This window comes from Plasmodium gallinaceum (assembly GCF_900005855.1).
Source record: "Plasmodium gallinaceum strain 8A genome assembly, contig: PGAL8A_v1_85, whole genome shotgun sequence".
Classification (NCBI taxonomy): Eukaryota; Apicomplexa; class Aconoidasida; order Haemosporida; family Plasmodiidae; genus Plasmodium; species Plasmodium gallinaceum.
Genome location: NW_021628248.1, coordinates 2,520 through 15,520, shown reverse-complemented (window position 1 = coordinate 15,520; position 13,001 = coordinate 2,520). Strand labels below are relative to the sequence as shown.

Below are 13,001 nucleotides of genomic sequence, written 5' to 3'. Positions count from 1 at the left end.
TATTTTTTTTTTTATCTATTTTAATTATACTAATTGTAAAGTGTATGCATTTTTTCTAATTGTGTATCATTAAATTTTATTGTAAAAAATAAAAAATAATAAAAATGACATTTACTTGATCATTAAAAAAAAATTTTACTTTTTCAATTTTATATATATATATATATATAAATACACATTAGTTTTGAAAAGTATTCATTCAAACATAATGGTCATTGTAATTATTGTACTAATCAACCCCTCAAGTTACATCATAATATTCTGTTCATTCATATTATTTCAAGAATACGAGCTTTATAAAGTTATAAATAAATTGTTTATTTATATATTTTATTATTTATGCATATAAGAAGAATGTTCACATGTACAATTTTAATTATATTTTACTTAATTCAAAAATAAAGATAACATTTTATTATCAATATTCTATTAAATAACTCTCATATATAATTTTATAAGTTTTATTAAGTTTTTTCTCATTTATGCAATGCTTCATTATTATTATTATAAAATAAGGATTAAGAATATAAAAATACTCATATAAAATATTCTTTATTTATTCCCATCTTACTTAAAGAAAACCTCTAATATATGAATTCATATTACTAATTTTTTTATAATAATATTAAATTTTTTTAAATATCCTTTTTCTCCATTCCATTCTCGGTATATGTTTTATATATGTAAAAAAATAATTATTTTTTTATAGTTAATTTTCATATGTTGTTCTATACAGATTTATAATATCTAATTTTTTTTTTACTTCCTAAAAAAGAATTTTTTTTATTTTTTTCTTTATTTTATATAATCTATGATGCAGTACTTTATTATATTTTTTCTCTAAACTAAATATTAACTTTTAATTTTAAAATTACTTACCATATACTGTATTTGTAACAAACTTTAAACTTTAAGAAATATATCTTTATTTTAATTTAATTACTGGTTAATAAAAGGCTTCATTAACCTTTTTGGTAATAAAAAGGACTAGCTATATGAAGAATACATAGTTGGTTGTGCACACGCGAAAAAAAAAAAAAAAAAAAAAATATATTTATTTTTTTTGAAATGATTTAATTGAGGAAAGAAAAAGATTGGTAAAATAAAAATCAAGAGTAAGATTTAGTACTAATAAAAATGATATCTTAAACAGATAAAAACTTTTACATAAAAGAGTTTAATTAGCATAATATTTATATTTTGAATTTGTGAGAGAAAATTTTATACATATAACAATAAAATTTTACACATAATTAATATTTATATAATTAATTTGCATTTTTTCTAATTGTTCATGTTTGTTAATTCAACAGCAATATATTTAAATTGCTGGACATAAATCATAACAAAAAAATAAGTAATTTATAATTAAATAATAATCAATATTAAATAAGGATTTTAATTAAAGTAAATAAATGTCTATTGAAATCAAAGAATGCTAAATGAAATAGATTACATAATTAAGGATCACTCGTTCAAAGCATTTAAAAAAATATATAAATACAACAAAACCGTAGAGGTAACTCTACATGCTCTTTATTAATTTGTTTGTTCAGTACTGTAACAAAGTCAACAAACATCCAATTAATAAATTAGATATTAACCTTTTTCCAATTAATTTTCATAATTTTTTAATCATTCATATATAATATATTAGTAATTTTAACGCTTTGAACTCTTATAAAAGATAATTCATTTTTCACTGAATCTAATTATTTATCAATTTATAAGTCTTTTTTCAAATTCCCCTTTTTACATATGTTATTAACTCTATTTTTTTAACAATCTCTTCAACACATTCTTTTGGTTATGTATTATGATATCTTTATTTATCTTTATAATTTTATTTCATCATCTTTACAGTAATTGGTTTATATAATTTCTCCTTAAACGAAGTTTCTGAAAATTAGTCTCTGATTTATTAACTGAGTGTTGGGTGACTTTACTAGATTACTGAACAACCAAATTAATAAAGAGCATGTAGAGATGTCTCTACGGTTTTGTTGTATTTATATATTTTTTTAAATGCTTTGAACGAGTGATCCTTAATTATGTAATCTATTTCATTCAGCATTCTTTGATTTAAATAGGCATTTATTTAATTTAATAAAAATCTTTATTTTTATTAAAAATTTAAATCCTTATTGAATATTTATCATTAATTAAATATATATTACTTGTTTCTTTGTTATGAGTTATGTTAAATAAATATATATTGCTGTTGAATTAACAAACATAAACAATTAGTGACAATACAAATTAATTATATAAATATTAATTACGTGAAAATTTTATTATTATATGTATAAAATTTTTTCTTACAAAATTAATTAAATCATACTATCTTAAAAAAAAGACTCTCTTTTTTTTTTTTATCTCATTCTTACTGGTAAAAAATCTTTTTCCAATTGATTTTTTTTTTATCAATTTTTTTTTTTTCTCACGGTCTTTGTATTATTTTTTTTATAAAAATACAAACAAAAAAAAAATTGATCATTTTTTTTTTTTTTTTTTTGTGTGTTCATGACCAACTACATATTCTTCATATAACTAGTCCTTTTATTTTCAAAAAAGGTTAATAAAGCCTTTTATTAACCAGTCTAATTCTTAAACATCTTAAAATTAATATAGCATCTTTTATTTGTTATTATACATTTAGTCTCATTTTCTTTATTCCTCAAAATTTTATTTCAACATACTGATTCCAGAAAATCCATCCTATTATAATTATGACATATTTTCTTGCGATGTATTTATTTTTAAAATACTTTCTTACCATAAAAGTAACATTTATTAGTTAACTTAATTTTAGAGTTCTCCATCCATATATCTTTTTTTTTTTCATATTTTATAATATTAATTCTTAAAACATCCCATTATTAATAGGCAATTTTTTTAATTAAACTACAGATGTCATAGATTCATGAACAATTTAATTATATGATCTTCCTGCAAAATAATGTTCTGTAGGTATAATATGAATCTTAATCTAAAATTTCTCTACATATATGTTGAAGTTAACTCAATATATTCATTGAAACATAAGTAATTTTTAGCACATAATCTACAATGATCAATAAATGAGTTTATAGCTTCCAAAACTGGGCTCACTAATCTAGTAATTAAGAATTTAAAAAATTATCTACATATTTCATTCATATCTATGAATATAATATTAGCCAATTCATCTGTAACTGTGTCATATTTATTATTTCATCATAAGAAAAATCTGAAGTTGTATAACCACCATGCGCACTAGGTAATAACATGCTGATCAACGTATATGTTTCCATTTGAGATCATCTTAACAGTGATAATGTATTTTAAAATTTTTGAAAACATTTAAAATACTTTTAAAAAGATGTTTCACTAAATTTTGATAATATAATAACATACTCACCTTTAATACATCACACTTATTCTATAATTCACAAGATTTACTTGAATTACTTATTTCGTCCAAAAATTTTAAATTCAGCCTTTATATTTCTTTAATTAATAAGAAATAACTGTTAATTAAATGAGATTTTGCTTGAGTTTGTTTCGATATTCCTTCCGTTGCCTATGGATTTATTAGAAAGTTTCTTAATTACTTCTCTAGAGTAACAAACGTACAAATCAATAAATAGCATATACAGTTGCTTCTACTAATTTAACAGTAAAAATTATATCAATGCTACAAACTATAATTTTTTATAATTTTAATTTAGGTTATTGAAAATATATAGTTTTTATAAGAAGCTTTTATTTATCCGCATAAAAATCCTTTATTAAAGACTTAAATCTTCGTTAATTATAAATTTTAAGTAAATATATTCAAAAAATATTTTTATAGATAGTTATGTATCAATATATTTTCATTATTTTTGCATGAATTAAAATACATAAAACTTTAAATATGCAAATAAGAAACTGATGACATTTTTTCTAATGACCATTATCTTTTTACCAAAAAAGATTATTCTAAAAAAAAAATAATTCATAAAAAAATATTAAAAAATAAATGTTTAATAAAAACAAGTTTTCAAAAAAAAAACTAACAGTTTTTTTTCCCCTCCTAACAACTGTGCATGGCTAAGTTCGGATTTTCCACGCAGTTCTTAATTATTATTTCATAAATATTAATATCTATTCTTAACCACTAGTATATAAAATAGTTTAATTTATATTTTTATTATAAACACCGTCATGTTTATATATTTTCGCTTTATTTCATTTGTAATTTTTTTTTTATAATTTAATAATTTTTGAACTCACATATGCAACTTCATAAATTTATATTATTTTTTATTTTTTATATTTTTTTGTTTTATCAATAAATTTTATATAAACAAAGTAAAATATATGAATTTAAATACTTGTTTAGAAAATACATTTATAAATTATTATAAATTTTAATGTAGTATCAACATTTTTAAATAAATGAATTAAAATATGCTTATAATATCCACTTAGAAGATATATAAATTATTGATAAAATTATTTCGAAATATTATAAATTTTAAAACTACTCAATGTTGGAAATATATAATTCATATATAAAAAACATAAGTACTATTTTTTTTTTTTGTGTGTGTTTAATTATTCCATAAATGAATTTCTCATAATTTGTGAATTATTTAGGGGATTTTTTTTTTTTAAATACTTTATAGGAATAAAAATTTACATAATAAAATTAATACCAACTATCCTGAAATAAATGTAAAAAAAAAATATCATGAATAATATTAAAATGTCTTATACTATCACATATGAATATTTAAAATTTTGCACTCTAAAGAGAAATATTTAAATCTATGTGTTTTCTGGTATTTGGAGGATATAAATTATAAAGAAAAAAATAAATTACCTACAAGTGAAATGTTTTAGTCTATAATAAACATTTCAATATAATTAGCTATAGGTAATATATTAGCGTAACTTCAATATTAATTTTTTTTACATTAGAACTTTATAAATTTGTTACATTATATAAAAATATTTACACATTAATAAAAAACAAGATCATCTTGTAATTCCTTTATGTTATATATTTATCTAGAAATTAAATTAAATTTATACGTTTAGTGTTTTAAAAATTGTTATAATAATGATATACCTTTTCCATTTTTTGCTAATAAAGGAAAATTTATCACGTTTAAATGTTTCTATTTTCATCGAAACTTTTTTTTATATTACTTAATTTAATAAGGAAATTCATAATTTTTTATGGACATTTCTATAATATACCTATTTTTTAAAAGATATAATTTCCAATTTTACTAAAAAAACCAAAATATAATTTTATTAAAAAATTAATTCATTTTCACAAATTAAAGATATACATAAATATATATATAAATATTATGAATAAAAAACTAGATGATAGAATTTTTTCTGGATAATCATACTTCCGAGCTATTTCTTGCTAAAGATAAAAAAATATACATATGGATTCTCACATTTATGTGAAATAAAAAGTACACTTGCATTTTTAAAAAAAAGAAACATTATAAACGTGTTTTAAGTAATACATAAACTTTATGTTTGAACACATTTCGACATTAGCAATATTATCATTATTGTTTTATCATATTACTGAATATACGCCTAATGATTATCATATTTATTAATACTTGCATAAATGTTATTTTATTATCATTACTACTTTCAACATAATGATAAAAAAAAAATATTTGCATGCGTAATAATTCAATATTGTTTCATACATTTATTAAAAATTAACTTCTTTTTAAAGTTATTAAAATATATGAATTATTTTTATTTAAATTTTATAACACTAAAATTTTCCTTTTAATTTTATAATTTTTTTTTATTAATTTTAACTATTATGAGTTATCTTATGTTTATAAAACATATATTGCATGTGCGCAATTTTTATGTCAACTTTGTCCTTTAAAGAAAATTTTAATGTACCATTATTTTAATAAATCTTAATCAAAATATATCTATTAACATGCACTGACATCATGGGAAAAATTTACATAGAAGTTACATCATCGATATTGTGTTATTTTTTTATTATTATTTTAATAATTTATATTTTTGCAATTTCAAAAAATTTTTAAAAATATACATTTTATAATGTTCTTAATTATTATTGTTATTATTATTATTTTTTCTTTTTTTTATATTAAAAAAAATATAATTTTTTTAATAAATAAAATTTTTTTTGGATCCTTTTAAAATTTATTTTAAATAATTCATATGTTTCATACATAATTGTTTTCGTAATTCAATAATGTATAAAACCTTTTAAATTATTAAAATACTTTTTAAATTTTATTATAAAATATAAAAAATATAAATAAATACTAAGAAAATTGTATTATTTTAAAATAATATAAAAAGAAATTAATAAAATTTAATATCCGTAGCATTTTTTTTGTATCTCTGTTATACCACTTATTATACCAATTTGCAATAAATAGAATTCGTGAACAAAAAATTTTTTTTAACAATATATTAATAACTAAAATTAATATTTTATAAAAAAAACTAAATATATAATACAAGAAAAAAGAAATTATATTAATTTATAAGAACGAAGTTTTATAATGCACATAAAATTTTATTTCCTCAGAAAAAAAAAAAAAACAAAATAAATAATAATAAAATATTAATTTTTTTTTTTTTTTTTGAATTCACAAAAATAAATATGTGTTAAACAAAAGATAACTAGTAAACGTAAAAATGTATGACAATAATGCAGTGTAAAGTAGTTTAAAAAATAACTAAGAGTGTTTTTTTAATATATAATTAAACACAAATTAAATAATTGCATATATTGTCTATATATGAAAAACATAATAACTATAAATTAAACAAACTATTTAGTTGAAAGAAATTTTTATAAAAGTAAAAAAAGAAAAATAATAAAATTTATATCATAGGGAAATAATATATTGTAATTTCTGTTTTTTTTTTTCATTTTAAGGGCTATCAGATTCATGAATTTTCTAAAAAGTTACATATAGCTATAATATGTTTATTTAAAATTAATAGACAGAAAAAGATAGTTCTTATTCTTAAGAGTAAAATTTTCTATAAATTTTTTAAAACTATTAAAGAAATAAAAGTAAAATAGCAGAAAAAAATTTTATAATAGTTTTTATAAAGATTTTAAGAAAAAGTTATCTAAAATGTGAAAAAAAAATTATCTATTTTTTTTTAGAGTATTATTCTTTAGTACTTATTTTGGTACACAACAATGATAAAAAAAAAGTATTTATATTTTTATCTTACTGTTTCAAATTTAACGCTTATTAAAATTGTCATAAATTCATTATTTTTATTTGATTTTTCTGAATAATTTTATCAATAAATCCCTACTAAAAAAAAAAAAATACTTATTAATCAAATAATTTTTCCTCCTTAATAATAAAATCAAATAAATTTAAAAACATAATTTATGATCGTTCTGGAAGTAATTTAAAGCGATTACTTTATTAAGGTAATGAAAAAAAAAAAATAAAATAATAATTAACATAACTTTAATATAATAAAAAAATTAAACATTGGAAATTTGTATAATACAAAAATAGTTAATAAGAAAAATGTATTAATGGAATATGCTATATGTATTTTTGCTATATTTTTTTTTTTATAGAGCAGATCTTTAATTTCTAGATAATACTAAAATTTTAAAATTATCAATTTTTTAGGTATACAAAATTTTTTTATATCCAATTAAATAATTTATAAAAATTTAATTGCATGCTTCTATGAAAAAAAAAATATATATATATTTTTTTAATAATTATGTATTATAGATATAATTTTTCAAAAAAAAAATTGAAATTTAACAAAACAACATCATTTTTTAAATAATGATCATTTATATATTTTTCATTTTTTAAATAAATATATATATATATACATATATATACATATATATATATACATATATACGTAATATTTCTAAGTAAAAAATTATAAAATAAAAACATAAGTAGCAGTATTCATTGCTTTATATTTATAATATTATATGTTTCATGTTTATAAATGAAACGAATTTTAATTATATTAAAATATATTTTTTTTTTTTTTTTTTTTTTTTTTTTTTTTGTGTATATTTTAAATTTGAAAAAATTATTTTATCTGTTAAATTATTATTTATTTTTTAATAATTTTAAAAATATATCTACTTTTTTATGTTTCTTTATAATTGGGTAAATATCCTTGAGTAAAAATATATACAGTATCATATAGTTAAAAAAAAAAAAAAAATGACTTTTTAGAAAGAAAAGTCATTTTTAATATTAAAAAATATTACATTGTAATATGGAATATAATAATATTTTAAATACTAAAATATTTAATGTTAATGTCGGTGCAGCTAATAATTTTATTAATGAAGTTGTATTATCTTTAAAAGCATGTCTCACAAAAATAAGCATATTCACTTTATTTAAGAATATCGTTGTTTTTGTTTCCCTAATTTATACATGTCAACTTTCTTTTAATGTAAAAAAATAAAATTTATTTTTAAGAATATTCATTTTTTTTTTTTTTTTTTTTTTTTTTTTTTCTTAATTAAAATTAATAATTTTAACTTTTAATATATATTATAGGATTCTATTTGTTTATCTTTGTTGACTAGGAATAATAAATGTGTGGAATTGAAATTAAGAGTTTATAGAATTTTAGCTGAGGAAAACAAAGGAACAGATAATTTTCTGTTATCAAAAGAAAGCCAGAGTTCCAACAAGGTAAGACAATTTTCATATTTAAATTTATTATCGTGTTTTTTTTTTATTTTTTTTAAAATATTTATATGAACCAAGACATAAATAATGTTAAGAAAAAATGAATTTATTGAATTTATAATTTTTTTTTATATATTGCAGTGCCCTCATAATTATTGTGAAAATGAAATAAATACCCTACAAGAAGAAATAAAGTTAAGATGCCAAATGAAAAAGACAGGTGGTGAAGAACAAGATATAAGAACGATTGTAGAAAAAGATGAAAATAATTTCAACATGTTTCATAGCTTAAGAATTGAAAAGATAAAAGAATGGGAAAATGATGTACGAATTTATGTGGATAAACTTCTAGAATACATGGATAAGTTAGAGGAATGGATGAAAAACTTTGATAAAGAATGGGTAATTAGTATATATCATGAGTGGATTGAATGTATGAGTACATATCGTACAAATTATATAGATTTTTGGGTTAAACACATGTCTTATAAGTGGACAAAAAATATGGACGACTTCGTTGAAAATAAGTTATATGTGAAATATCAAGATGTTACTAATGAAGAAGAGAATGAAGAAGAAAGTGAAGAAGAGAATGAAGAGGAGAATGAAGAAGAGAATGAAGAAGAGAATGAAGAAGAGAATGAAGAAGAGAATGAAGAAGAAAAGATATTTATTGATGGAAATGAACAGAATGTAAATAATATTGGTGCAACTGAAAAAGAAGAATCTGGATTTTTGTTTTGGAATACAAACCATAAAGATGAGAATCCTATGAATACTACAGAAAATGAGGATAAATTTAAGAGACTTAAAGGGGTAAAAGAACGTGACTTAAGAGATACAGAAAATATAATCTACTTTAGAGAGAAAGAATTACGTGAATATAAGGATCAAATTGAATTAAAGAAGATTAATTCCATCCAAAAAATAGAATTAGAAGAAGAAAAATTATACGGATATTGGGATAGAAGAAAAAAAGACACGTTTAAAGAATATGTAGAATTAGCAGAAGAAGGATTATTCATATATTGGAATGAAAAAATAAAAAGAATATGGAATGAAAAAATGAACGAATGGTTGAAAACTATAGATAAATATACTGAAGTAATGGAAATTTGTATGAACAAAATGGAAAAAAAGCATATGCAAAGTACAATAGATGAATGGACAAAAGACATGAATGATTCCATGGGAATTATTGGTTATAGTTGGATGTTAGATATAGAAAATGGTATTAGAATTATAGAAAAAAAATGGATTGACAAGATGAAAGAGGAGTGGGATAAAATAATAAAAAAAAGTGCCAATACGGTGGAACTTATAAAATTGGAAAAACTTTTTGATAAATATAATAAGCATTATGAAAGGAAAAAAAAGGAATGGGAAACGAGGGAAGCGAAGGTGAAAAAGGAATTGGGAATAAAGGAAAATAATTATTTTCAAAGTCTAAACTTTTCAGAGTTAATTAATAAAGGAAATAAAGAGTGGGAATCAATGAAAACTAGGATAAAAGAGGAAACAGAAAAATGTATGTTAGAAAGGAAAGAAAAAAAGGAGCAGAAAGCAAAAAAAGAAGAAAAAATAAAAAAGAATAAAGAAAAGAAGCAAAAGATAATAGAAGAGGAAAATGTTGATATTTTAAATATACAGTTGGATCAGGAAGAAAGCAATGAAAATTCAATTTTGGATAAATGGTTAGATGGAAAAATAATATGGGAAGATATGAATGAAACAGAGAAAATAGAATTGTTTGAATTCCATGATAAATTATGGAAATCTTGGATCAATTTAGCTAATGATCTTTTGGAGGCATGGGAAAAATGGGAAGTTTTTTTGAATATGGAAAATGAAAAAAGCAAGATTATTGAAGAAGATTGGAGTGATTTGAAAGAATTATTATTAGAAACTACGTCCACTATAAACACACTGGATGAATCAGATTGGACAAAAAAATGTGTAGTGGAATGGAAATATTTAAGTGAAACAGAATGGGTAATAAATAAGACTCAAGAGATAGACAATAATATTAAACTTGTACATAAAAAGATAGAAGATATAAAGGAAAATAAACATCTGATGAATTTGCTGAATAAATGTGAAGAGGAAACGGGAAATAGATTAAAGGAAGAATTGAATAATTTAGAAGAGTGGCTTACTATTAAAAATAGATGGGAGAACTCCTTAAAAAATGAGATAATAGAATTGAGAGGAATTAATAGTTTTGACGAAATTATTAAATCAGAAAAATGGAAAGAATTAATTTTGTGGTTGAATAAAAATGATGAAAAATGGAAAGAATGGTTTCATAAAAATTTAAAAAATTTGGACGAATTGAAAAAGAAAAATGAAAAAGAGGAATGGAATAATATTCTAAACAACGATATCCAAAAATTAATGGTTTATGTAAGAGATGAATCTTTGAAGCACAAAGAATTGTTTGAAGCAATTAAGAAGGATCAGAAAAAAATAACTGATGAAATGCTTGGGGAGTTGAAAAATATATTAAGCGATGATAGTATGTTAGAGGAATTAGTGAAGAGACAATTCAAGACATGGGAAGAATGGTCTAAAGAAAATAAAGATGAAGAAAACTGGGAGGAACTGAAGAAATATATAATGAATAATCCACAAGAATTAAAACATTTAGAAGACTCTTTGAAAGATTATGAAGAAAAAAAAAAAACATTATCAGAATGTTTTGAAAAAGATGAATCTACAATGGATGAAAAGAAGAAATCAGTAGAGATGAAGGTAGTAGAATGGAAGGAATTAATAAATATAATAAGAAATGATCATAAAATATGGGAAGATAAGAAAAAAGAATGGGATGCATTCGTGTATAATAATAATAATAATAAATTAAATGGTAAGCCAAATTTGATTAAAGAGGATATTGAATGGATAAAGGAAAAGAAGAATAAGTTCAAAGAATTATTAATAAGAGATAGTCAAGAAATGTTGAACTTATCATTGTGGGTAAAGAAGAAGAGATGCAAAGAAAGTTTAATTAACGAGAAAATTCTAGAAGATATTGAAACCTGGAAACAGTGGAAGAATGCAAAGGATAAGGAGTTGGCGAAGCAAGAGGATTATAAATCGACGGAAAGCATGTTAGAACATTTTGCTAAATTGCTATGGCTTATTGATCAGAAAAGTTTCAAGAAAATAGAAGATGTGACGCAGAAGGATATAAAAATTATTTATTACTATAAAAGACATACATCTCCATTAAAAGGAATATTGAAAATGTTGATTTCCACATATAATGAAACACTTAGAAGCACGATCAATGATTTTGAAGAAATATTCAAATCTCAATACTGGATTACATGGAAAGAGCTGAAAGAATTAGAGAAAAGAAAAAGTACATTAAAGAAAAAAAGGAAAAAAAAAAGAAAAAAATTAGTAAAAAAATTCGAAAGCCTCAAATGGAAATTATCGTGAAGAAAGATGAGGAAAGGACAGTAAAAAAAAAGGTTATGTAAATTTAGAAAAGGTGAAATATCTCATGAAAATAATTCAGTAATGAAAAAAGGGATATTAAAGCTTCTGCAGAAATATAATGGAAAATATGACAGAAGATGAAAAAAGTATGATTTAAATAAGAAACAGAAGAAAAATACAGAAAAAAATCCAGAAAGACTAGTGTAATCTTTAAAAAAAAAGAAAAAGATTCTAAGTAATAAAATGCAAGTATATAAGTGTAAATATAAAAATAATAAAGAAGATACGCAAATATGATAAAATTAAAGAAAGAACATGCTTAAAAAATATGTGGCATTTTACTGATTTATTTATTTATATATAAATAAATAGTTGCATTTTTTTTTTTATGTTTCAGAGATAAGTTCACTTTTGTTTTTCGTTTTTTTTCTTTTTTTGTCATGTGAATTAATAGTGAAATCATATAAAATGTAGTATCTCTTTTTAAATGATTCATTTTTAATTTCTGTTATATAAAAAGAGAAGCATACATTGAAGTATAATATTTAATTCTCTTTTAGACATGCAAAGACATTTGCATTATATATATACCAATAAGGATAATCATTGGAATGAATGCCATCAATATCATAATTTGCTTTTTCATTATGGTTATTTTAATAATTATTAAATTAATGAATGGAAGAATTATTTAAATGATATTTTTGTAAATATACATATATGTGGCTTATAATATTATAGTCATACGAATATAGTTTCTTTTTTAAGTAAATTTATACATACGTTATGAAAAAATGCTTAAATATTACTTTAGATTCTTTTTTTTTTTTATCTATTAAATAATTATAT

General features: G+C 20.1%; 1 protein-coding gene across 1 annotated transcript, besides 2 other annotated features; it reads left to right on the top strand.

Moving 5' to 3' along the window:
- Positions 1-893: 893 nt before the first annotated feature.
- Positions 894-1,449: a repeat region.
- A 465-nt stretch (positions 1,450-1,914) lies between these two features.
- Positions 1,915-3,816: a repeat region.
- A 4,467-nt stretch (positions 3,817-8,283) lies between these two features.
- PGAL8A_00272100 (hypothetical protein) lies at positions 8,284-12,152 on the top strand (the record flags this gene model as incomplete). The annotated part of the gene is made up of 3 exons (XM_028671704.1): positions 8,284-8,466; positions 8,574-8,711; positions 8,850-12,152. 3 exons carry the CDS (start codon positions 8,284-8,286, stop codon positions 12,150-12,152), a joined length of 3,624 nt encoding a protein of 1,207 aa, XP_028528330.1.
- Between the last annotated feature and the right edge of the window lie 849 nt (positions 12,153-13,001).